This window comes from Tachypleus tridentatus, chromosome 2 (genome assembly GCF_004210375.1).
Source record: "Tachypleus tridentatus isolate NWPU-2018 chromosome 2, ASM421037v1, whole genome shotgun sequence".
NCBI lineage: Eukaryota > Metazoa > Arthropoda > Merostomata > Xiphosura > Limulidae > Tachypleus > Tachypleus tridentatus.
This window is the reverse complement of record NC_134826.1, coordinates 97,075,681-97,102,956: the sequence shown is the minus strand read 5'-3', so window position 1 is coordinate 97,102,956 and position 27,276 is coordinate 97,075,681. Positions and strand designations below refer to the sequence as shown.

General features: G+C 31.5%; 2 protein-coding genes across 22 annotated transcripts in view; one reads left to right on the top strand and one right to left on the bottom strand.

Moving 5' to 3' along the window:
* The window catches only part of LOC143244639 (uncharacterized), a 51,060-nt gene extending 25,898 nt beyond the window's left edge, over positions 1 to 25,162 (top strand). For 4 of the 13 annotated variants that reach the window (XR_013025252.1, XR_013025254.1, XR_013025253.1 and 1 more), the window contains 2 exons: positions 2,641 to 3,821; positions 24,891 to 25,162. Coding sequence is in view for 2 of the 13 variants with exons in the window: in XM_076489683.1 (XP_076345798.1) it covers positions 24,891 to 24,986 (96 nt within the window). In the remaining 11 variants the exon portion in view is untranslated. Of the gene's footprint in view, positions 1 to 2,128; positions 2,264 to 2,640; positions 3,822 to 24,890 lie in introns of those variants that run through there. The other 9 variants (XR_013025260.1, XM_076489683.1, XM_076489682.1 and 6 more) reach the window with 5 other exon arrangements.
* The window catches only part of LOC143244637 (F-box only protein 41-like), a 52,638-nt gene continuing 29,992 nt past the window's right edge, over positions 4,631 to 27,276 (bottom strand). For all 9 annotated transcript variants that reach the window (XM_076489671.1, XM_076489673.1, XM_076489680.1 and 6 more), the window contains 10 exons: positions 26,393 to 26,643; positions 24,488 to 24,645; positions 20,574 to 20,628; positions 20,215 to 20,275; positions 17,977 to 18,075; positions 16,902 to 17,051; positions 12,385 to 12,503; positions 11,866 to 12,024; positions 6,997 to 7,103; positions 4,631 to 5,895 (listed from right to left, as the gene is read on the bottom strand). In XM_076489671.1, coding sequence (XP_076345786.1) covers positions 5,842 to 5,895; positions 6,997 to 7,103; positions 11,866 to 12,024; positions 12,385 to 12,503; positions 16,902 to 17,051; positions 17,977 to 18,075; positions 20,215 to 20,275; positions 20,574 to 20,628; positions 24,488 to 24,645; positions 26,393 to 26,643 — 1,213 coding nt within the window. In that variant the 3' untranslated portion in view covers positions 4,631 to 5,841. The remainder of the gene's footprint in view (positions 5,896 to 6,996; positions 7,104 to 11,865; positions 12,025 to 12,384; positions 12,504 to 16,901; positions 17,052 to 17,976; positions 18,076 to 20,214; positions 20,276 to 20,573; positions 20,629 to 24,487; positions 24,646 to 26,392; positions 26,644 to 27,276) is intronic.

The window sequence follows — 27,276 nt, the reverse complement described above, 5'->3', positions numbered from 1 at the left end:
GCTTAATCATAAATCCATTTGTGTGTTTCTTGGAAGCTCAAGATGCAATCGCTTGGTTCTTATAACCAGTACTTGTTTTTATTAATAACATTTCTAGCGTAAACAATGTTATTATTACCAGTTGAAGTTAGCCGGTTTCACAGAAATTTGATATTCATATAAAAAGTACAAAAATTACCAGTCAATAATATGTGAACATTAGGTGGTTTTAACATGTAGAATACTCAATTCTTTGTACACGATACAATCGGTGTCTTTAAGGAGCCAACTCCTATAATATGTATGAAGTGAAGGAGTAATGAAAATCAGTACACATAAGTAATTTATTACGTGCACAAGATACACTATCTTTAATTTAGGGTAACTTAACGAAATAAGTGAAATTTGGTGAGTGTATGATGACGTGTCAAAAAAAAAGGGAAAGAAAAATATATCGATATTACAGTCATACATCAATAACCTTTACATGACTTTCACTATTAAAATTTAAGGTTACACTGTAAAGCATAAACATAACATAATTATTACTGAAGATGAATGTTACGTAATCTCGACTGTTGATATGTTGTGTGTTTATCATAATATTATGGTGATGTCATGAATGCAGTGCAACCGAGATCTTATGACACATATACCAAGAAAAACACGTTGGTATAAAATGTATTGATTATTATAGACTCTCACTACGAGGTTCTTAGACATCTTTATCATTTGTACCTGTGAATTTCACATTAGATGATTAAGCTTTTAATACTGGAAGTCGTGTTTGGATGAACTTTGTAATGTTGTATAATACTCATATGTTTGTTTATATGCTTTTCGGTACTGCTATCTGTATATCACCCACATTTACAAAATGTGTTTTTATTATTTTTATTTGATAAACAAAATTTTGTTGTTTCAGGTGAACAAAAGTTAGTTAGTCGAAACGAAAACCACAGTAAACGTAAAATATTCAAATCAAAAGAAAAATTGTCATTTATTGTCAGTCGAATGAAATACATTTTTGCTTGGTATTACGGCTATTTCTAAAATGCATTGATTGGTATGTATATTACTAACTAGGAGACACAGGTGTTATTGAGGAAATATTTATGATTTTTATATGAAGAGATGATATCTCAGAATAATATTGTCTATTTTCTTTAGCTATTAATTTCCCACTTAAAGTCAACTGATGATTAGTCGTAATTAAATGAAAGGTCGTACAACGTTAAAATTCGGGAATTGATCTTTCACGGTGAAGCGGGTACTGATAGCTTATTGTTTAGTTGCTAGATAAACATACCATGTGAATTACTTCCTAGTATGGGCTGGTGACTAGAGCACTCTACTCGTAATGCAGGGATCATGAGTTCGAATCTTGTCAACGAACATGTTCTTTTTTTCAGCCGTAGAAGTGTTATGATATGAGAATCATCCCCACGTTTCTTTAGCAAATAGTAGCTCAAAAGTTGTTGGTGGGTGATGTGGACCAACTTTCTTCTATTAGGAAGGGAAGCCACATTTATACACTGGCATGTAGACATAGTGTGTGCCATACGAACGTACTGGGCTCGACATGGCCAGGTGGTTAAGCCACTCGATTTGTAATCCTAGGATTGCGGGTTCGAGTCCCCGTCACATGAAACATGCTTGCCCTTTCAGCCGTAGGGGCGTTATAAAGTGACGGTCAATCCCACTAATTGTTTGTAAAAGAGTAGCGCAAAAATTGGTGGTGGGTGGTGATGTCCAGCTGCCTTCCATCTAGTCTTACACCGCTTAATTAGGGACGAGTAGCGCAGATACTCCTCGTGTAGCTTTGCGCGAAATTTAAAATAAACAAACGAAGCTGCTGAATACAAAATATTATATCATATGAAGTTGAGGTTTCGTTGTTAGTTCATGGTTGTATGAATTTCATTCCGTTTGAAATTAAACAGAAAACTAGACATTTGGCTATCTGTGCTCTTCTCATCATTGGTGTCGTGACTCTGTTTCTAGCATTGTAAATCTGAAGACATTCCACTGGCCATTCTGAGTTAGTCGTTGAAGATAAATTTGTATTATTCACTGTGAAATTTATTTCAATACTACGGAAAGTATCTTTAAATACGATATGTTCAAAAGTGTATTTTATATCGAACAGGAGTCCTCAGTCACGAAGGCAACAATTTCCTCCAATAAAGAAGCAAGCATTAACTGGATACTTATTGTTTTATAGAACGTACCAATATTTAAATTTTCTCTGTGGTTGAATCACAATAAAATATTATTATCATGACTTCTTTATTTTCATTTTTTTAATTTTTAATAACCACCATAGAATTAAATATCTGTAATTAAAACTTAAACAATTAGAAACTTTAAACTAGAAAGAGAGGAGAGAAGTAAATATATTCTTATATATAAAATTCGATGTGCATCATTTAACGATGTCTCTGAATGCTGTCCTTAGCAAGCGATCAAGTGTAAAAAATCAGGGCAATAAGATGTAAGAGGGAGACGTTATACATTTTTTGATAAGATTATAATGCACATTTTTTATTTGCCGTTTAGCCTAAATCAGATTTTAATGTTTGCATAAGTACTTATTAGATGGCGTTGTCTGTCGGAGTGACACATTTTTGTTTGATTGCTTTATTTTATTTCATTCTTAAGCGTTAAGGACCAACCACCACAATGGGCTACATGTGCTTTGCCCACCACGAGCATTAATACCCGGATTTCAGCATTTTAAGCCCACAGACATACACTGTTCTTCTCTATCACGCCACAAATTTTCAATTCTCACCATCAGCTTCTGCATATCCACACGTAAATTATCATGCAGTCGCTCTCCACCAATAGGAGCATAACATATCTATTGTAACCCGCCCTCTCCACATTTTCACTTGCTAATCACTTTGAGATTGGTCGAAGTCCTACATCATACATCACTGGAAGTGGTGAGGCTGTGTAAGAAGAGGCAAGTATCTATCAGAAATGCATTTTTAATTTTAAAAAATGTTAACTTCTGATACGATATATTACCTCCTCTCATAAAACAACTAGAATCCAACATTAAACTTGTGGAGGGCTGGTGAAAAAATGATCCCACTTTTGGAAGTGCCCAAAGAGAGACCATGAGCTTAAAAAATTCCCACCTCAGTGGCAGATGGCATTACGTCTGATCCAGGAATACTTTTTGCTCTTTCATGGCTGCCCCAAACATAAAAGGCAGAAAGACCTGAAGGAATCCAATAACACCTATTGTTGATTAATGGAACCCCTGGGTGTCAGGTGGTTAGGGCTCAACAGACCACAATGATAATTCAATTTCATCCTGGTAGAATCTGGAATTTTACAACAGTTTTGTGGTAAGCAGAGGATTACCTACTTCTTCACCTCGAAACAGAAACTGGAAAGGAAGAAAGCTTGTTTACCAAAATCCATCAATACTTGTGTGCATTTCTAGCCCAACACCTGACCAGCATCCAACAGAAGATAGGAAAGAAGAAAGCACCATGAGATGAATCTCCAGTCTAATACTTGGCAGAGCTGAATATTGTTCTTCCAAGCCATGGTAGGAGCATATCTGACTGCATAAAAGAGAGAATATATATGCTGCATTTAGTTACAATGAACATCAGATCTGTTGAGAATTGACATCCAGCACGATATAAAAAAAGAGCTGCAACACTGGGTGCATTTTTAGTCCAAAACCTAGAGGCATTGGACATTTTTCATCCATTCCATGACAGAAGGACAAAACTCCAGAACATATGTGAAAACTTACTTAGTTGGAGCATCTCCAACCAACATCTGATCACCTGGAAACTACATCTGGAGAAGGAGGAGAGGTAGGAGAAATATTGAAATTTATGCCAATAGAGGACAGTATCAATCAAATAAAACTATTTTGTGAGGTAAAATATCATATTAAAATTAAAGAGAGTACAGGGCCGTCTTCATTGATCTATCTATCTATCTATTAACAATTTTACTGGCTTCTACCTGCCTTAAATACATCCTGATGGTGAGCTTAATTATTCTATCAAGATAGTTTACATAAATAGGTAACCTTATCTTAACAAACTGGTTATGTTACATCTTTATATAAGCTGTTTTGTTTAATTGCTGAAATACTTAAGTTCTTACCATACTGCAGCATACTTATCAAAATGTTTTTTTTATAAATCCGTTCTCATACTGATATTAGAACAGTGCAATATTTTCAAGTATTTATTTATATATTTTCTGTCATAAAAAAACACTGATTTTCCATTATGAATATAAGATAAATAATTACTGATGCATTAGAATAAAAGATTTATGCTTTATGTAAGAATAGGTGAAAATTTTTAACAAGTGCTTGCTTAAACGTGTGGACACAATGTCTGCCTGCTTATGTAGGAACTATTACATAATCAAGAATATAATCGATATTTTGTTGTTGTGATACCTCCAAGCTTTTGATGTCCATAATGAAGGAAAGATATTGTGAATAAAAATGTTTATGCAACAAAAGTTTATTTGAATTCTCAAATACTTAGGTATCTTTCTCTTGATTAAATATTAAAAGCACTGAAGAGAAATTTATGACTAAAACTGTGTACAAGACATTTACTTTAATGAAAGCACTTGCGTTTTTTAATATCACACTTCAAAATCCATCATAATAAAAGTTTATTCAAAATTTTACATCAATAGAAGAGAGTAATTCTACTTTCAAAATACAAAACAAGTCCTGTAAAAACATTTAGAAAATATATAATATCTAAGGAAATGTTACTAAATAGTTGGTTTACAAGAAAGCTCCTAACATATTGTACAAAATATGAGATTTTTAAATCAGCTGAGACAATACATTATGCATAAAAAATACTCAGAGAAGCACATGTCAAAAAACATATTTAGAATGATGTTTAAAATTAAACCAACTTATCTGCTTCACATCATGACACTTCATAGAAAGCCAGATTTAATAGATTAAATTGAAAGATTTGGTGAGCACTTATATATAAAGCAATATAATAACCACTTATATATATGTAAAAACAGCTCGTTTGAGTTGAGAAAATATTTTACGTAGAGGAGCAAACAAAGTTGTGAACCTGACGATGACAGAAGAAGGTGGAAACGTTCATTCCTCTATGTAAAATATTTTGTCTACCCAAACAAGCCGTTTTTACATATAAATTTTTCTCTAGAAGTGGGTTTTCTCGACATCATTGATTATAATAACCACTTAAATCTCATTTAGTTCTATTTAGGGAAATAAAATATTACAAAATGTTATGACTTGACAATGAGCAATCACAACATTTTGAAACATGTAGTGAAAGTGGTAAATATTTCTTATATGAAAAATACCATAAACAAAAATTTTTCTATCCTCATTTACCATTTGTTAATTCCTTTCCTAATTCATCAATAAGTGTGTAATTAAGTCATACAGTACTAAGTAGACCCTTTCAAGGGTGTAAATCATGTTACATCAAATAAATCATGCTAATAAGGTTACAAGAAATAGTGCAATATGCTTTTTGTTCACAAACAATAAAAACATTATTGTTATATTTTAATTTAAAACATCTGACAATAAGCAATACTGCATTTAAAACATGAAATGAGCTTACAGGATTAGATAAAAGAATAAACTAAAAAAAGAAACAGCTGTTCTAATGAAAGTTCAATTTGATCTTCTTTACATGGATGACTTGTTAATATTTGACATAAAATATTTTATTGTTTAGTGATATTTTGAATAATCTAGTTACAGTTTGAAACAATTTAATTTGAATGAAAAATTCACTTTAAAAACTCTTAAGGGTTCACAATAGCTCTAAGTATGGGTTTATCTTTTAACTTTGATTGGCACTAGCATTCCATGATATAAAGAAGTCTTTGAAATCTTGACAGCTTTGTCAAAGCCTGAAAAAGAAAAAAAATCAACTACTAGAATATTATGTTTTAGGCCTACAGTTTATCTATATTTAGATATGTCAATTAGAAGAATGTACTAAGTTATTAATCACCAGGCTCATTACTCAATTATATTTAATTAATAAATTGTTTGCACAAAAACTTGGATAGTTGGATTAATCTAAAAAGGTAATAATTAGAAATGGTAAATTTGATTAACTGATTACTTTTGTGATATTAATCAATTAATTGAAATTTCAATTTAAAAATTATAATACATGACATTGGTTGACTATTAATAAATTCAGTTATTTGTCCAGTTCCAACTATGCGATAGTTTTTCAGTTTATATATGTATAAGGTAAAATCTCTTAAATCATTCATGCTGATAAGTCTGCAGAATGAGCATGATATGAAACAATTTCATATTAACCCATGGAAAAATAACAAAAAACATTTATTAAACAAATAAAATTACACTATAATAAGGTTGATATTGATCTTGTTAATGATAATTAATAAATTTAAGAAATAGCACTAACAACAAAGTTGGTATTTTGTTTTTGTAACGATACTTGAGAAATCTGGATTCAGACATTGTTCCCATGTAGCCAATAGTATGCCTGAATTGGCCAATTACAGGATATTAGCTAGTGAAGAAAACAAACAATCTATTCATAATAAGAGTGCTTTATAACATGCATTCTGAAGTTATCAAATTCTGTGTTGTGTCCAAACTATATTCTAACCCTCTTTTGGCCAGTGACCTCGATTTACAATGAACAGTCTAATAACACACTAAAAAGTCTTATATATTAAAACAATTAAAAGAACAATACAAAACATGAAAAATGTAGCATTCCTACCCACTGAAAGGCAAATAAACTAGTAGTTAATCTTAACAACTTGGTAATTCTTCACAGAGTTTGATTTAAAATACTATAAAAAAAGAATAAAATAAACCCATTTACTAAACTAAGTAATTTTGCAGGGTTTATTTTCTGACAAACAATTTTAGCTACAAGTGATGAATCTATAAAGCAAAGACAAAAACTACAACAAAATTTCTATTCTTAAACTTGGGTAATCTATCTATGGCAGATACCTTACTTTTATTTCCTCAAGTTTTTTCTTGTATTCTTGCATGCTAGTTGGATGGACAGAATAGTCTGAAGAAGCAATGAGGATTTTTATCTTTTTTAATGATGAGCAGTTTTCTGGAAAACAGTTATTCAGTGATCACAATCTAAAACCACAACTTTGTTGTAATGAAGATATACAAGATCTCTCATCTGAATGTGAACAGGATTGTCCATTTGAACAACCCCATATTAAAGAAGTCATGTTGACTATAATTCAGGACTTACAAAATTCAGATTTGTTAAAGAAGTTATCTTTGATCAATATATCAAAATATTACTGATATACCTAAATTCACTGAAACTACATATCCGGTTAATAAAAATGTGAAACAAATAAGCACAAAAAATCAAACATTTTAATGACAGATGTATTAATTGAACTCAATTTTACAAAGAACTTTGTAAAACTGAAGCATCTTACCATCACAAATCACTAAGTCAAGCTGAAGAAGTACAAGTTAGTATGTAAAGCAGCTCAAAACCCTTTTTGAGTGGCTACAGGTTAGTAACTAAAGTTACTCAAATACTTCAACAATGAATACAAGTTTGTAACAAAAGTTATTAAAAGGCCTTCTGGAATGGATACAATTCAGTATGTAAAGCTACTAAAAATTCTTCACTTGTAGATATAAGTTAATAATTAAAGTTACTCATAGCCTTAAATAGGGGATACAATTAAATAAGAAAAGTCACTAAAAACCCTTTAGTACTGGATACAAGTTAGTAAGTAAAGTTACTAAAAACCCTTCAGTACTGGACAGAAGTTAGTAAATAAAGCTACTAAAAATCCTTCAGTATTGGATACAAGTTAGTAAGTAAAGTTACTAAAAACCCTTCAATACTGGATACAAGTTAGTAAGTAAAGTGACTAAAAACCCTTCAATACTGGATACAAGTTAATAAGTAAAGCTATCAAAAAACCCTTATGTAAGTAAAGTTACTAAAAACCCTTCAGTACTGGATACAAATTAGTAACTAAAGCTACTAAAAATCCTTCAGTGCTGGACAGAAGTTAGTAAATAAAGCTACTGAAAACCCTTCAGTACTGGATACCCTTGTGCAAATTAATTGAAACAAATGGTCATTTTACAATATTTTCAGCATGGCGGCCAGTGTAGGCTCGCTGGACCCTCTAATTTCCTTTAATAGTCATTTTTTCACACAGACGGTGTCTTTAGCTGTGTTTTGCGGTACGGTCGATCTATTTTTGGGATATATGACGACATTTTGAGGAATATTACGTCATTCAAAATTGCGTTAAAAGAATTTTATGACTACAATGCAAATAAAGGTGCTGGACTGGCCTGGAAACTCCCTGGACTTAAATTCTATTGAAAATCTTTGGGCGATTTATAAAGAAGGACTTCGGGAAAAAAGAACGTACTATGAAAGATAAGCTAATTGAGGCCATAATTAAGGTGTGGTACAGTGATCCAAAAATTAGTAAAGATTGCAGTCAACTCGTGGATTTGATGCCAAAGCAGATTAATGATCTTCTGAAAAATAAAGGCAGTCATATCGTGTATTAATTTGGGAGTAATTTTTGGATTCTCAGAAATAAAACACAAAAAAGTTGAAAAAAAATTGTAATTTTCTGTCTTGTTTCAATTAATTTGCACAAGGGTGTAGTAACTAAAGTTACTAAAATCCCTTTAATACTGGATACAAGTTAGTAACCAAAGCTACTAAAAATCCTTCAGTGCTGGATAGAAGTTAGTAACTAAAGCTACTAAAAATCTTTCAGTACTGGATACAAGTTAGTAAGTAAAGCTGAGAGTTATTGTAAATATTGTTGAATCGTGTATCATTTTCCATGTGAGGTATAACTCAATGAACAATATCTGTAAGATATACCGATATAAAAGTTAAGTTAATGGATTTAATAAAGAAACTTTAAATAAAACTATTAAACTATTCTGTAACAAATACAAGAATGTATTAAATAAATATAAAGTAATAAAAATTAGAGAAATTTTACTTAAAATTTCTAATAACTATTTTTAGTTATGAATAAGGTCATTTAATAACATTGGTGAATGGATGATGATTGTGAGCTATACTAGTTTGTTTAGATAGCTGTATTGGATGCTTCATACTGGTATAGTTCATTTGTTGTGCTGTCAATTAGTGCCTTCCTACCATATTGGGGGCTGGAATGCTAACTTCAATAGGTAAGTTTTCACCTTACTTACCCCAAATGGTAGTACCTTATTTCTTTTTTCTTATTTTTATTTCATTTAATTTTTTCTTTTACTTGGAAGAGCAGTCACTCTCCCACAGCTGTCTGCAGGCAGTGAAGGGTGATATAGATGTGGGATGTTGTGGACTTGAGCACCCACATCTTGCTCTCCTAATTTCTATTTCTATATCTAATGTAAGATTACTTATGTAAGACTGGCAAATGATAGACAATGTATCTCCACCACAATGTAGGTCTTACTTCTTCAGTCACCTCCAATACCTATGGTTCATTTTATTAACCCACATTATAGCTTGCACCTTGGGATCTTTCCAATTAGTGTTTTTTTGTTAAAATTGTTTCTGTTTTGGCTTGTTTTCTAAGTTTTTAAGTTATAACAAACTTGTATATATTTTCTATTATAGTTTACATCACAAAGTCATATGTATAATACTAAAGCATTAGAAATTAAATTTTATGAAATTCCAAATTATGATTACAACTATGGAACAAAAGTAAAAAAGCGTAAAATACTGTATATGATAATTCAACTCCCCAGGGACTTGTGGAATATAAATGAAATTGCAGTTAAAAAAAAAAAAGTCAAAAGACTGATTATTAACTGCTGTTCATAGACCAACTGAGTAATATTCATTGAATGGTAGCTTATTCATATAGGATTAATGTTATAATTAATTTAATTCTTTTTATCCAGTATGTAAGTAACTGTTTTTGATGATAGTACAACAGCATTAGAAGACTGTTTCTGTGTTATATTCAATAAGTTGTTAACTTCAATCATATGTTAACATAAAATGATGCTTAAGATAGAGTTCTAATACAAATTTCACCTTTTTGCATTTTGTTTACTTACATTTACACAGAAATAAATGTTGCATTTATTAAGGAGTATTCCACAAGTAAGCTGATTAAGTTTCATGGAAGCTTCTTTATTTCTTATATGCTTAGTTTTATTAATATGTACTTACTACATGAAACACAAAAATAAAAAATATGTACACGTGTACTAGCTACATTTATTGGTACACCATGAAAACAGAAGTAGTTTTGTTAAGTTTTCAATGTAATTCACAAAAACCTGTGACACGCTCTGAAAAAAGATGTCTGTGGAGAAAGGGTTAATATAACTTGGCTTACTTATTTCAATATTATAACTGAAAGTTGAAAAATAAAATAACCATAAAACCAAGTTACACAAAGGAAAATATGGTAAACTGTTTCACCTACTTAAAAATTTTGTCTTAAGTGCTAAGTGTACAAGGTACTCAAATTTTGTTAATGTATTTCATGAATTTTATCCTTCATAAAACAATAATTATTGGTGGGTATACATAAATGAACTGTGCATGACACAAAATTTTAGTGTCTTATGTTCAAAATTTTTTTAAACTACCTTTCCTTAGGTTTTGTCAATTAAAATATCATAAAATCTTAGCTAATGATCCATATTTTAATGGTACATAAGTTTGAGATTATCATCCCTATTTTATCCATCACCCCTTGAAAAGGTATGAAATTAAACATAAATTACTCTCTATAAAATTGTTGTTGCTCAGATAAACCACACTTATTATAGTTTTAAACTTTGTTTGGTTACAAAGCTATCAATTACAAAATTAGAATCCTCCTGCCATACCCACCTGTCACATCATCTCTTTCATAATTCGTTAATAGCTGACTCTTATGTTTAATCACATATTACATATAACCAACAGAAACTCAAGGATGTCACCTATCAAATGATATGTTATATACCATTATGTTCTGAATAGCTAAATGTCAATTCCACTCAGAGTAGAAACAGTATTCCTATAAAAACGTTAATGACTATCTTGGATGAATTTGTAATGACTGTTGTTGCAGAGTTAGAAACCTAGAAAATTTTCGAGAGGTAAGAGAATTTGTTTATTTTTTGGAAGTTATTAGTCTATATTGTTTAGAGCATTATTTAATTAACTAAAAATTATTGACTGCAATACTATGAATAGTATAAAAGAATTAGGATTAACTCTCTGTGACAACCAAAAGCAAGAAAAAAAGGTTAGCATTTTATTTCTTGTTTTTAATGTTTATTCTTTATGTATAATTATAAAAGCAACTAAAATCTAAAAATAAGGATATTTTTAGGTTAGTTAAGACTGGATTGAACAAAACAAATGCTCAATAAATGTATGAACAAATCTTTATTTTATTAGAAATACTTCCTCAAAAAAATGATATTTTGTATGTTAATGAATGTTATTAAGTGAAATACTACCAAATTTTGTAAAGAAATACACTCTATATTGAAAGCTAGAAGTATTAAATCTAGAAAGACTAAATGAGTACAAAGAGGCCATATGGATATTCATATAGACTGACCACATGTTTAAAAACTCCACCACTTTTCTCACACTTGGTGATACACAATTGACATTAGGTATCCACAAAACTCAAAATCAAATGGGTCATCTGACAATAGTGGTTATGTAGTGACCTCTGGTGACCATGCATTCAATGTTCTCATGGTGTGATTGGTATATCAAATGAGAAGTACTACATCTTGGCATACAGTATTCACTTTACTGACATTTGAATATGCCAGAAACTTAAATTTCCTTATATAATATAATCCATCTTAAAATTACTATCATCTACCATGTATATGGTGTAAAGCTTCTGCAGTGACTAAGGTGTGTGTGAGGTAAAGATCCTCTAGTATTTTCAGACCAACCCTACACATCTCTTTCACTGAATCTTCCTGCAACTCCCCCATATGGTCCAGCTCTAGGACTGCCAGTTGCTGGCAGTGTTTGGCTGAAAATAAAAACTTTGTTAGGTTGGAACAACTGTTTGTAAAGTCTAATAACAAGATACACATACATTAAGATATCAAACAATGGTTTACTTAAAAGTGGTTCAGTTAACAAATTCAGTATTGGAAATTTTACCTACTTATTGCATTATAACTTTTTGTCCAGAAGTTTATATTTTTAGAATCAGTTACTGAGTCAATGTAAATAATCTACTTAGCACTCAGGATATTTAAAATATATAAAATTATTTATATTTTCTCATAATATAGGAATTTACCATATTCATTATGTATACTTTTTTGGATGTTTCCTTCAATACGTATTTAGATCCTTACTTCAGTCATCTTAATTTAAAACTTACCAACAGTGACAAGGCCTCGACTGTCTATTTCAGTTCCTCCAATACACAGGAGCTTTAAATTAGGCCAGTTTCTTCCAATAGTTAATAGACAACGATTGTTTAAACTCTGTTTGCCATGACTGAAAGAGGAGCAATGTATAAATAACAAACAATTGTACTTTCTAAATATTAGGGTTTATATTTTTCTATACCAAAAGTGTATTTCTGATAAAACCTTTAGATTTATTCTGGCAAAAGTTATTTTTCTCTGCCTATTTAAGCACTGGTATGAATTATACCTTACTTGTTCCAGTCTTTTATACCTCACGATATTACCCATTTGTGTATAAGATCCCCATTATTACTTCTTATTCAATTTTCAAGAGGGACGTTATTATCAGATCCAAACACTGGCGAGTGTGGGGAGGATGTAACTCTTATCAAAAATACCTTTTCAGCATAGGAAGATGTAAACTTCTGAAATATACCTCTCCTAACACTTTAGCCAGAGTCCCAAGCTAACAAGGTAGAAGAGCCAGTAAAGGCAAGATCTACAGAGAAAGTGTCCATGAAGAAAATCTGTAAGCAAACTGAGATATAGTATAGTACATTAGCAGAGTTTCCACTATTTCTAAAACAGGTATGCATTTCACCCAGATAATGAAAAAACTAAAACATGGGAAATAAAGGCCAACCAGCCACAGCATTGAAATTGTAGCACTGTGAAAAGAAACATACAGAGATGAGCATATATTCCAAAACAGGTTCTTCCTGTAACATCAGATGCATCTGGTCTGGAAATATTGTACCTGCTAATGGGAATCACCCAGGCCTCTATCATGCAGATAGTGTCTCATCATTGGAATTATAAGAATGTGGACCCCAAACTAGATCCACATTGTAGTGGCTAGGACATGGTTACTGCAGTGTGATATAATTGTATTAATATAATATGATATTAAGAGAAATCAGCCTGCAAGTTCCAGAATGTTAGGCGTCCAGTCACCATAATTATGAAGAGAAGGCAAGAAAAAAGTCCACAAACTCTCAGCTCAACCTGAAAAAGCACAAAATGTAACAAACTGAACTCAAAATTACTGGCCCAGGAACTAAACATGAAAGTTACAGCATGTTGCATCTCAGTCATCAGAATTACAAAAAGAAGATAAGCCCCAACCTGATGAAGCACATAATGCAACAAACCAAACTTGGAATTATGAGGCCATTTGCAGCCTAAAATTACAAACCTAAATCTTAAGTCCCCAACCTGAGACACAAGACAACATCCCAGGCCCTGGAATTATGAGGAGGATGTGGAAGAAACAAACTTCAACCAGTGGCTCACATGCAGAAATCAAGGAGTTGAAGGCCATCTTCCATGATCATGGAAAGTAATATAATGACAAAAAAGAAGGACCATGCTCAACATAACCAGATAGAAAAGTGTTATCTCTGGGCCAGAATTATGAGGAAGCTACTGCATAAGCTGGTCCTGCTTCCACCAGACATCTGGAAAAACCATCTAAGGTTATGTGTGAAAGGGTATCCAACTTTGTACTTTTCTCCTTTAGTGGAATAAAGTGTTCAAACACCACTCAGAAGGAACATACCTCCATCTACCACTTCAGTGACAAGAAACTGGGAGTGTTACGTACAATTATGCTCCACTATGGGAAAATGAGGGGAGAATTTGCTTTGGGGAGTCCCAGGGAACAATGTTCCAGATATGGTGCAATAGGTGAACCATGTTCACTATTTTGAAAAGCAAACCAACCCTAATTTATTTAATCCAAAAGGCAGCAGGGATGGGCAGTATTCATTTATGCTTTACTCATGATAATCCATGAGTGGTGGTCCTGTATCATGTAGTATGTATGGGTACTGAATAATTGTGTACCACTCAGAAAGTGTCAAGGTGGTCTGATGGAACACCCATTTCAACAGAGCATGTTGTTACCAAGAATTTTATTTAGTAGTCTACTGGTAACTAGAGTAGATTTGAAAAAGAATACCTTACCTGGCAACAATCACCAGTGAATGGTATCCATAGACCAAGTGAAAAGAGCTACGGACAGGAAAGAAATGACTCCATTGTAAACTAAAGACACTGGAGGAAACTATTAAAATGAAAAAGGTTGCCAGTCACCCACTGTTTTCGGCATTACCCTCGAGAGATGAGTTGATATGCTCTGTGGCCTCTTCATGCCAAAGATGCAGAATGATTTGAACTGAATAATTGTGTACCACTCAGAAAGTGTCAAAGTGGTCTGATGGAACACCCATTTCAACAGAGCATGTTGTTACCAAGAATTTTATTTAGTAGTCTACTGGTAACTAGAGTAGATTTGAAAAAGAATACCTTACCTGGCAACAATCACCAGTGAATGGTATCCATAGACCAAGTGAAAAGAGCTACGGACAGGAAAGAAATGACTCCATTGTAAACTAAAGACACTGGAGGAAACTATTAAAATGAAAAAGGTTGCCAGTCACCCACTGTTTTCGGCATTACCCTCGAGAGATGAGTTGATATGCTCTGTGGCCTCTTCATGCCAAAGATGCAGAATGATTTGAACTTGACAGATGGAAGTAAAATGGTCCTTGGGGAGTGAAAAGCCAACTGGTATGAGAGACAATGGAGGAAGAGACGTGAACTGAATGACAAATCCTTCCCTGGGAACTTGAATGACCCTCTGATCTGTGGTGAAGGTCTCCCCTACTGACACAAACTCTTTGAATTAAAACCCCACAGGATATGATCATATAAGGCAGTCACTGACACCATAGTCTGTGTTCCATCCTAGAGGAGGATACTATGTGGTAAATTGTCCTTGTGTTCCAATGGATTGTGGCACCAAAGCAGGAGGTCTGAAATTTCAAATAGAAGATGCAGGAAGCTGTTCTGTTGAAGATCTTTGTGGCAGTCAGGAATTCAAGGTAGAGAGGAAAGAGTAGAGATGGGCCAAATCCATTCAAGATTCTATAGAATAGAGAATACTAGCAAACACTGACTGTCTGAGAAAAAGAGTCTCCCTGAGATCTCTAAGGGCTGAAACAGGAAGGCAAACACTCTTAAGCAAGGCATCTTTCACGAAAAGGTCCCAACAACAAACCAATCAAGATACCATGGAAAGACCAGAAGTTGATAACCTTACCAAAGTAAACATCAATAAACAGTTAAGGTCATCTAAAAATTGTGCAGATCTGGATAACCCCCAGACAATAGTTGCAAATATGATAAAATTTGCAAAACTGTTGCAACAGAAGAATTCTGGAAAACCAAGATTGATTAAGGCAAACTGTGACATCTTGTCTAGAGCCCCAGACAGGAAGAAGATAATATAACCTATGAGAGTCCAAATACAGTGACCCAGATGATGGAAAGCCAAAGTATGTTGATCTAATAAGTGACGAGAACAAGGCATGGCAACATTCTCTCTCAAATTGTCAGCAAATCTACTTGCATGCACAATAATGTCTGGCAAAGGTGAAAGGACCAGGCATTCAGATGAATGATTTTTTTCACCAATAAAGCCTCCTTTATTTAGAAGATTTGTAAGTTACAAGAGGAATACCCAAAACATTACAAACTTGGCAAACAAGTTGCAAAAAGTTGCAGGAGATGGAATATCTGTTTGAGGGTGACAAACAGCTGTCTGAGCAAAGGAAATTGCTGGAAGTATAGTCTAAATTCTAACTAGTCCAACTTTGGTCCTCCGCAAACTTAACCAACAGGAGAAAAGAATATCAGACTGCATTTGAGACTCTACCTCTCATTGTATAAAGAATTGCACACATTCTATGGAATGTAACCCTTCTTTCTGATGCCCAGGTAGTGACAGACTTATGAGGTAGTAGAGGAAAAGCATCAGCCAATTCTAAGTCTAAAATGTGAAAGAGTGTATTCACATTCAAAAAAATGTCTATAATGTTGCATTTTTTTTTATAAAGAAAATAAACAATAAACTTAAAACCCACAAGAACAGGTTAAAAGAAAATGTAGTAATAAGATTGAAGAGAAATCTGCAGTAATCAAATATAACCATTGTCATAATTTCTGCTTACTGTCCCCTTACTCCTCATTCTAACAAAAAAACTCATGGTGATCCATAGTTACTGAGTATGGTGCTGGTAAATACATACTATTACCCATATGTAACCCATTCTGATCTACAGCCAACATGATTGGTGTTGGAAATACTTCATACTCTTCACAAGTAACCCATGGTGATTTAAAATTAACATGTATGGCATTGGTAATACTCCTCACTCTTCACAAGTAACCTGTGATGATCTGCAGATAATGAATATGGTGTTGGTCATACACTTCATTCCCCACAGTAGCCCATGTTTTGTAGGATTATGCTGAATAGGTAATGTTACAGTTATAAATTAGAATTGTATTTTGGTGAAAACTCCACTATTCCAAACATTATGTTTGCAGAACAGTAAGGTAAAATGAACTAATAAACAGGATATGAAGTTTTAATTGTTTTCATTAGAGAAAGACCTAGTGATGTTATAGTAAACTGACAAACCTTGGGTAATATGGTGGAATTATCAAACAACGTAATAATCGACATCCAGATCCAAGTGACCACAGAACTTCTGGTGAGACTGGATACATACTACTGATATATGCCACTTTCTCCAGATAATGACAACAACAACTTGCTTGCCACAGACTTCTGAAATACAGAAAAGTAATGCAGTTACTGAATTACATGTGCTTACTTAACACAATATTAAACAAATTTTTACATTTATATCCATACTTTTACTAAACAATAGAATGTGCAGTATTTATGTGCAGTGTACAAAGTGGCCTGAACAAGCCACACAAAATAATATGTAAAATTTAACGTTTCTTGTAAGTTTGCTATCAACTTCTAAATATAAAATTTAAATATTAACAACAAATAGGAATAACTTAAAACAATTAATATACTAACTTACACCATTAAAATGTTTTGCATTTCAAAAATTTATTAATTTCAAAGTCTAAGTTCAAGGAAGATCTAATTCAATGTACACTTTGATGAACGTGTGTTATTGGGTTATACTAATTTCAGAAAATTCCAGTTCTCATTCGTAAACCTGAACACAAGTTAAACAAAGAAAGATAAGCTGTACCTATATTATAGTGAAAATATGTAACTGAAATTAGTATTTCTGATTATTGGTACTTTTGATTAATTTCATTTTTTAAGATTCATGAGAGAGTAATTGATTAGTTGAGCATATTCATCTAGTGAGTTTGGAAATTAACTGATTACAAAATACCATTATTTGCCTAGCTTTATTCATTTTTATATATGTTAGGTTCTTTCGAGCTTCAATATTTATTTGATTCATTCAGCTATTAAGCATTATTTCTTTGGACTGCTTTCATAATCGTACATGTAATGTTCTTTTCCTTTTCATTGTTAACCTCAAAATAAATTCTAATTACAAATTTTACTTAACATTGATTTCAGACTTATCTCTTTCCTTAAATTGTAAGATTCCTTTTAAACTTATTTAGCATTTTATAGTTCAAAATAATATTAGATATCAAAATGAAGAGGAATGATTATTGCCTTTGGTTTTAAATACAAAACACATACAACCTACCTTTCTGTCAAACACTTATCACAGTCTACAATCGACAGGCAGGTTAGAGAGTTCTGCATTGCCTTTAAAAAGTTATCAAAACTAGGTTCCAACTTTCCTCTTCAATGAAAGTAAAAAGAAAATGCATTATAATATTTTATCTAAAACTTAAATTTTCTTCAGATTTGAGATTTCCTTTGGATAAGTAAAATTGTTATCAAAGTTGTTACATATAAAGTATTAAAAAAGCTTTATCAATGAGAAAGTAACAAAAAAATAAAGAAAATTGAAAAATATATCAAAATGAATATTGAAAATACAAGTATGAACATAAAAGCTCTATAATAAATGAAAAATAAGTATAAACTGTTAGTTATGGAAGTACACGAAGTTTGTTTATTTAGTTGGTGTGAAAGATTAATAAATATAGATTTAATTTGGTTAATACATTAGAAATGTACTGGCTCATCAAGACCATTTTTTTAAATATGAGAAAGAAGATTGAAAGGCAGAAATAAAATATTTAGAAGCATTTCAATTAATTTTCATACATGGTGCTTAGTACATAAATTGGGACTAAACTGCATATAAAGTTGGACAAGCCTTGTGAGATTACTGGGATTTGAACTGGTTTATTTTATTTAGAATATTTACATACAGTTTCAAAATGGCTATCTGCATTAGCCATCCCCCATTTTGAACTGACAGACTAGGTAAAAGTCAGACAGCCAACATCACTCACTGCCAACTCTTAGACTATTCTTGAATAATGATATTATTGTCAGTTATAGTAAACATATAGCCCTGAAGTGCACAGTAAGATTTTATGGCAGCAGGACATGAACCATGAAACCTTGGACTACTAATCCATGATTAGTCTAGGTTAGAAACATAAACTTTGATACTAGTGAGGGTATACAGATTATGAATCAATACACTAATCATTACAAGTATTTGTTTTATGTTGTAACTTATGACATTTTGTACTTTTATTCTGTTTGTTATACACAATTAGTTTCATTAATTTATAATTTTATTTTTAGTTTTGACCTATATACCTATTTTACTATTTAATACTGATAACAAATATACATATACCCATAATTTGGAAGATCAAATATGACTGGTTGATGTAAAACCTTAATTTTTACAAAATGTTGCAACCAATTCTGTACTATTTTTCAAATTTCAGAAAAATCATTATGTGTCTTACATCACACTTTTATACTTTGGCTATAAAGAAAAATCTTTAAAAAGTTAACACTGCCAAATTTCAGAAAATAAAAAAAACAAGGAAACCAATTTCAAAAAGTCAGCTAATATAAATAATAATAATGAAGGCTTTTATTCCTTGTTGAAGAATAGTTTGTTGGATTATCAGACAAGCTACTCATAGGCTATTTGTTATAGTTGTCTTTAATTTCGAAGTAACAGGCTAAAGCAACATTTCTCAAACTGTAGGCTACAATATCACGGGGTCACAGCATTAGCCAATGGGAGCACGAGAAGGTGATTACAATTAGGCCTTTCCTCATTCTGGAATAAAAAGATTTGAAAATATCCTGTTAATGTGTTTATTATGATACTTTGGTTGTTTTGGGTGTTGTCTGGGTCATGTAAGTTTTTGTCTAAAAATAAAGACACATGAAAAACAGAATGCTACCCATAATCAATTTTCATCAGAAAGATTATTGGAATTTGACTACAACTCTTATAAAGCACCCACAATCCCAGAGAGTGTAGCATTATTATTTTATGTATTTTTGATACAGACAATGGAACCTCAGATCCACTATCCAACATGTTTACCATTAGCATCTGTTTACAAGCTGATGAGTGGGTATAAAGTTAAACTCAGGCACCTTGTCAGAATTAGTATTTGATATGATCTTAAATCATTAATGAAAATAATATACTTTGGATTGATTTATGAATGTGATGTAATTGATATTAAATTTTTCTCCATCATACTGTAATAACAAACATTTTCTAGCAGCTCAAGCACTACTTTTGTAGTCTTCAGTAAATTTCATTTTCTCAAACACTTAATGTTTGCATCTTTCCCATTATAAAAAGAAACATCTTTAGAATAACGATTAGAAATAAAAATTTATCAACCTACATCACTACGAATTATTGAATGCTTATGAAAATTCTAGGGATGCTATACTGCATTAGGCAAAAAAAACCAAACAAAAACAATAGAGGACAGGAATGACACACAGATATGTTAGAAATAATGAAAAGTTACAAAGTTACCTTGTTGATTTAAAATATTCTTGACCTGACTCTTGTTCTTTCTTCTCTCTTACTTTAACAGCTAATTTTATAAAATGGGAACCAAATGGAAACATAAGAGTTGTATATAATCTCATAATAACATACCTCTTTATGCGTCTTAAAATAATTAGCATTAAAATCAAATCTTTCAATACTTTCTAATTTTCTGGCAATGTTACTAAACTTGATGTTACATCAAGCTCTAAAGGGAAATAATCACATTATAATAGCCACTACATTATGTTTAAGTTTTAAGTATTTGATAAATGAATGTTTTGCTGTTTGACTGCATGAACAATAATTATCCTTTGAATTGTTTCTATAAATAAAAATCTTACCCTGAAGAGTTAATGTTCTTGTCATTGTGCAAAACTTTGACATCTCAAGCATTAGCTGGATATGAAGGAAACAAGTAAATAACAAAATTATCATCTACAAACTTATATTAAATACATAAATATTAATTTTACATTGCTCATAACAATTATTTAAGTGAAACATTGTTGTACTTACTTTTCAACCACAATTTCTGATAAGCATGAGAGAAATCTTGAAATTATTTGATTCAAACAGAGAGGAGCAAAAGTCTGTGGCACATGTAAAGAAAACTATGCATATAGAGGGCAGCACAAGATGAAATGGCTAGCTAATCTTGCGACAGAGGAAAGTACCATACTGATGTGAAAGTCAAAGTGAAAAACAATAAAGTAAACTGCACGATTGTGAATTCAGCCATAAAGAGCATGTGCGAGCAATTTCTAAAGTGAAGCATTACAACTTGTACTGTAATAAGAGGAGAATAATCTATCTTCTCAGAGTGTTATAAAGTAATTGAATCTGCCTGTGTGGACTGAGAAAAAGGAAACAATTATTTAAAGCTCTAGGTATGACTGTGGTAACTAACAAAGCAGAGGAAAATAATTTGTCCAAGGGTATTCTACTCTAAAACAATTGAGCCCACTTCTGTGGATTTTCATCAAAGGTCTGCAAACAACTGTAATAACCATTAGAGTAATGATGTTTTGTACATATGCTTGACTTGTTTTGGATAGATTATTTTAAAACAAGTAGATTGTGTGCTCTCCATTTATTAATAAAATTCACTACCAACTAGTCACAGAAACCTACTGTAAAGAATCCAGCCTTATAAAAAACCTGTCAGTTTTGATCTTATTTGGTTAGTATTTTTGAAAGTCAATAGCTAGTCCTACATAGCTTTTTATTTAGCAATATAGTTTTTTTTTCAAATACTTGTTTATTTACTTGTTTTTTTATAAGATATCCTACATTGGTTACTAGGTTACACAATGTGTTCTGAAGCTTTATCTATTTTGCATAGAATAATAATAAAACAGATAGTTAAAAATTATGAAAAATGTTTTGCTCTGTCAAATGATGGTAAAGTTCTAGTTACTGCTAGAACTAGGCAGACACCAGACCTGTTGAAGAAAGGTGATGATAATGAACAAAAATATGAAATTTCATCTTTGGCTATTGACCACTTTTCCACCTTGGGATGCTTCAGATAGCTGAAAAGCAGCATATATATTGAAGATAGACTTAGCCAGGTAGTTTTTTGTATGTAGCTTGTGATGACCTGTATACATATTGAACTTTTTTTCCTCCTTCACTCCATACATAACATAGGGATTGACTCCCTAAGAACATTGATTGTATTGTATACAAAACCTTCAGTATTCTACATTTACAGTCATCTAATGTTCATTTATTACTGGCTGGTAATTCCTGTTTAATCCTGTACTTAGGATTTTTAAAGGAATTCCATATTTCTGTCAGAAAGCTAACCTCAAAGAGTAATAACACTGTTTACACTACAATTATTTTTTCTTTGTTTTTTAATTTTGCACAGAATAATGAAAAAAAATAAAATGTCAAATAATGTGAACTGTTTTACTTTATCAAATAATGATAAAATTATAAAACCTGTGCTCTTATTACCATATTAGCTTTATCAAGATTTATAGTGACCTAGCTTAAGTCATATTACAAATGGCAAAAGTCATAGTTATCAATAAGGAAATAACTAAAAATATTTTTAACACATTTTTTACTCATAACAATTATTATACAAAACCTACACAAATGTAATTTTGGAAATAAATTTTAGTAAAATCATAAAGTATTTTCTTAATGTGTTTAGATAAATGGTACTGTTGGATAGGTAATAGTTTTTGATTAAACTTTTTAACAATTGTAGAATTAAGTTGTTGACTATTTGATTTTACCATTATGGATGCTTTTACTTTTTAAGACATTAATCACGACTCAGTGATGTTGAGAAACCCACTTGTTGAGAAATTTATATGCAAAAACGGCTCGTTTGGGTTGAGAAAATATTTTACATAGAAGAGCGAACAACGTTTCGACCTTCTTCGGTCATCGTCAGGTTCACAAAGAAAGAGGTAACTGACCGGAAGCTGGCCACATGTTTGAAAGGGGTTGTGTAACTGTGTGTCGAAATGTAGAGGGCGGTATTAGATGTTTGAATATATAATTTTATTTATTTTATTATATTAATATAGGTATAAAGGCATTCCTTTATATTGGTTTATTTTGGGTTTAAGTTGTTGTATAAGTAAGGCTTCTTTAATTTTGCGTTTGTTTATGTTTGTTTCTTTATTTAGTATTTGAGTGTTTTCTATGGTTATGTTGTGTTTATTTGACTTGCAGTGTTTGAAAACGTGTGAAGGTGACTTTTTATGTTCTTTGAATCTGGTTTCCATTTTTCTAACAAAATATGACATTCCAGTTAATACCAAATTTATTCAAAAACCAGGCACAAAACTGAGGTCTATACTATGTAAAAAACTACACTGACAAACACCACACCAACATTATTTATAAAATACAATGTGATAACTGCCACGACTTCTATATTGGAGAAACAAGTAGAAAAATGGAAACCAGATTCAAAGAACATAAAAAGTCACCTTCACACGTTTTCGAACACTGCAAGTCAAATAAACACAACATAACCATAGAAAACACTCAAATACTAAATAAAGAAACAAACATAAACAAACGCAAAATTAAAGAAGCCTTACTTATACAACAACTTAAACCCAAAATAAACCAATATAAAGGAACGCCTTTATACCTTTATTAATATAATAAAATAAATAAAATTATATATTCAAACATCTAATACCGCCCTCTACATTTCGACACACAGTTACACAACCCCTTTCAAACATGTGGCCAGCTTCCGGTCAGTTACCTCTTTCTTTGTGAACCTGACGATGACCGAAGAAGGTCGAAACGTTGTTCGCTCTTCTATGTAAAATATTTTCTCAACCCAAACGAGCCGTTTTTGCATATAAATTAATCACTACTACTTTTACTTTATTTACCTTAATCAGAAATGTGTCACTTTCACAGCTTAATCACAATGATTTTGATGTATATCAACACCAAATTGGTGTCTGTAAAAAAACAGGTTTTAAAACAAAACACGTTTATAAAATGAAGATGACACATGAGGTTTTACACAGTAATACACAGAATGATACTGTGGTAATAGTTTATACTGGGCAGGTTGTTTTGGATTATTTAGAAAATGAATAACATAAAGTCTAGTTCACTTAATCATACAAATTATTTCTTGAATTTCATGTTCCACAGTTATCATAATCAACATTCACCAGTTACTCTTAGATTGTTCACAAACAATATAAGAGTAACAGAAATTCCTAAAACATTCTAACTTTATAAGTTTCTTAATAGAAACCCAAACTAAATATTTCGCATCATTGAACTAACAGGCTGACTAATTCATACACTGATTACTCATCAAATGAAGTAGACTCAATTAATTCTAACCCAACTAACTTTTTGTATACAAGTTTTTTTTCTAAACTACGGAGAAAGTTAAAGACATTAAAGCAACTGCTCATCATATTACATCAAATGTCCTTTCAGCTAAACACTGTTTTGTTGTTTTTTTACAATTAGTATTGTAAAGCAAAAACATAAAATTATCTCAATATGATACACTATGAGGATCCCACCACTAATAAACTGTATAAAAAACAAGTCAGTACTTTGATGATTAACTGCAAAACTCTTACAAAAATGAAATGAAAGAAATATATATACATGCATGTGTAAATACAAACACATCCATATATCAAGTCATCTGAATGTATAAAACCAAGAAAACAAAAACTTTGTAAAAATATACATGTAAATATACAAGTAGATTTACATCAATAGAAATTGTACAAATACTTACTGTGGGAGTAACCAAACAGTTAATAAGAAGAACTTGTGTCCAGTAATGTGGAATTTCAATCCAAGTTTTCCACCTTGCACACACGTGTCGGCAGTTCAACATGGCAGCTGTGTCCAAGTAGCAGAATATTAGTTTCATGATGGATTCTTCTCTTTGACCTGGAGATTTAACAGGATTACTTATATTCCACTAACAAAATAAGCCTGTACAAAAAAAGCCAACAATCTTTGATAAGAAAGGTTGTTAGTCTGAGTAAAGTTTCTGAAAAATAGAAATGAAAGTTTTTACAAAAACAGGTAAAAAGTTTATAATTGTAGCAATACTTTAAAGTTTTAACTCTACACCTAATAAAGATGAATAAAAAATATTGAATTCTGACTTATCACTATATTTTCTTTTTTAGCATGCTGCAGAAAGATCACCAACTTTTCGTACTCAGAAACAACAGGTAACTGGACACAACAGAAGAAGGAACACAGGTTCAGCAGTGAAGAAATAATTCATTTTAGTAACCATAGTGGTAACATGAAGTTTTAAGTAATTTTAGTTGGGTTGTGTAACAACACCAGCTACCTGCTTTTAAATGTCCAATAGATTTGGCACTGTACAGATTCTAGAAGCAGCAGCAGCTGAAATGATGTTAATGTATGTATAAAAATGAATGAAGCAACCCAACTCAAATGTGACTGGTCCTTACTCAAACAAGATCAGATAGCCCAAAGAACTGATGTAAACATTCTATGATACACAGCATGTAGGAAAAGCATCTACAAACTTAATCATGATTGATACAGAGACCCAACAGCTGACAAAATGTATATTTCTTTTAAATTTACATTCCATAAAAATAATGCAAAGAAATCCCTTTTGCCATTTCACAGTTCTATAATATGTTTTACTCAGAGGCTGCATTTAACAAACTACATGCTTGTAGGTGTTAATCTTCACTAGGCTACAAGAAGCATATTCCTCATAATGTTTTTATACGTATCTCTTTAAAAAACAGTAGTAAGGCACTTAAATATTTAACAGCATTTTGAATAACACTATGTGACACAAAGTTTGTTCCTGAATTGCATGCTTTATTTCTTAATTGCTTATGTTATAAAAGTGCAGAAAATGGCCATTATTCCCTTCAAACTTTGCTTTTCTGACCTGGATAATGAAATTTAGAAATTAACCTATTTTCTATGTAAACACAGGCAAATTTGCACATTTTCATTTACATAAGGTCTGGATAAAACATATGAGTCATGATTTACATGTATTTATACTAAAGTTATACAAAAATATTTAGAAGCGAGTAGTTTTTCGAGATTTGCGACTGTAATGTAAACCACTTTCATGTATCAGTCCCCAAATATAGTCTTCAATCATGTTTTCATTATACTCTTCCAAGTCACAAAAGCAAAGTTTGAAGAGAAAAATAGGTCTTTTCCACTTACTTTAGGCAAAAGCAATTGGGAAATAACACTTTCTGCCTAGGAACAAGAAAAAGTAAACATTTTGTTACATAGCATAATCAGAATATATATGTGTCATGTAAACCATAAATTAAGATGCACTGCTTCTTTAGGTACAATTCTATGTATGCTAACATATTATATTCAATGTTTCATAAAATGTAGAAAAATTGCACCTCTCCCTCCATCAATACTACCTCCATGATGGAGATATAACAATGAAAGACAAAATAAAATTACTGGTAATTGTTCCCTTTTCTCCAAGAAATACCTATTGACAGTTATTTCACATTAGTACTCAGTTTTCAAAAAAATAAACTTCCTTTATGTGTGTAAATGTATTTGCTAGTCTTACACTCCACATTCACACTTTTCCCAAAACTAGGTCTATGACTATTTACCTAAGATAAAGACATTAGTATAATCTCATATTATTACTTACCAGACAGAAGTGGCTGTTTAAAAGATTGATGATCTGAGATCCCAACAGTTACACTTTCTCCTTTTGCAGAGTCTGAAAATGGACTATTAACACGTGGTACCAAGTTCTTAGCTTTAATTTTTGACATTTGATAAAGATTCAAAGATAAAGACTCATTTGGCTTTAAATAAAGAATTTCATTTCCTGTTGATGATTTTGAAGAATTCTGTGGTAGATATTTGATCTGGCTAAGCATTTGCTGTCTTAAGGATCTAAAATGTAAAAAAATTAGAATACATTTACTTTTAGCAGATAGAAGTCCAAGACTGTTTAATTTGTAAAAAAAAAAAAACGTTTGTGAAATTAAAAATTAGAGATGAAACAAAATCTGAAAAACTATTTATGAAACATCTGTTACATTCAACTGATAATTATTTACAAAAAACCTTTGATACATTTTATATAAAACAACTACTAAAAATATTTTTACTTCAGTTATGACTACTCTCTAACATTAAATCAAATATTTTACAGAATTTTAAATGTAATTGTCCAATCTTTTCTTGAAATCAATTATTTTTTTTTGCCTCCACTACCCTTGAAGACAGCTTATTCCAAAACATACTGTTTAAATTGCAGACAACTTCTATACTGCCAAAAATTTGGATTTATGACCCCTTGTCCTATTGTTTTCACTGCTAAACACAAAAACAATTAATGGATCTATATTATTAGTACCATTAATAACTTTAAACACAACAATAAAATCCCCACTAATCTAACTCTTCTCCTCTCCAGAGAAAACAAATTTAGAGATTTAAGTCTCTCCTTATAAGACAATCCCACCATTCAAGATATTATCCTTGTGGCTCTTTTCTGAACCTTCTCCAACAATTCAATATCCT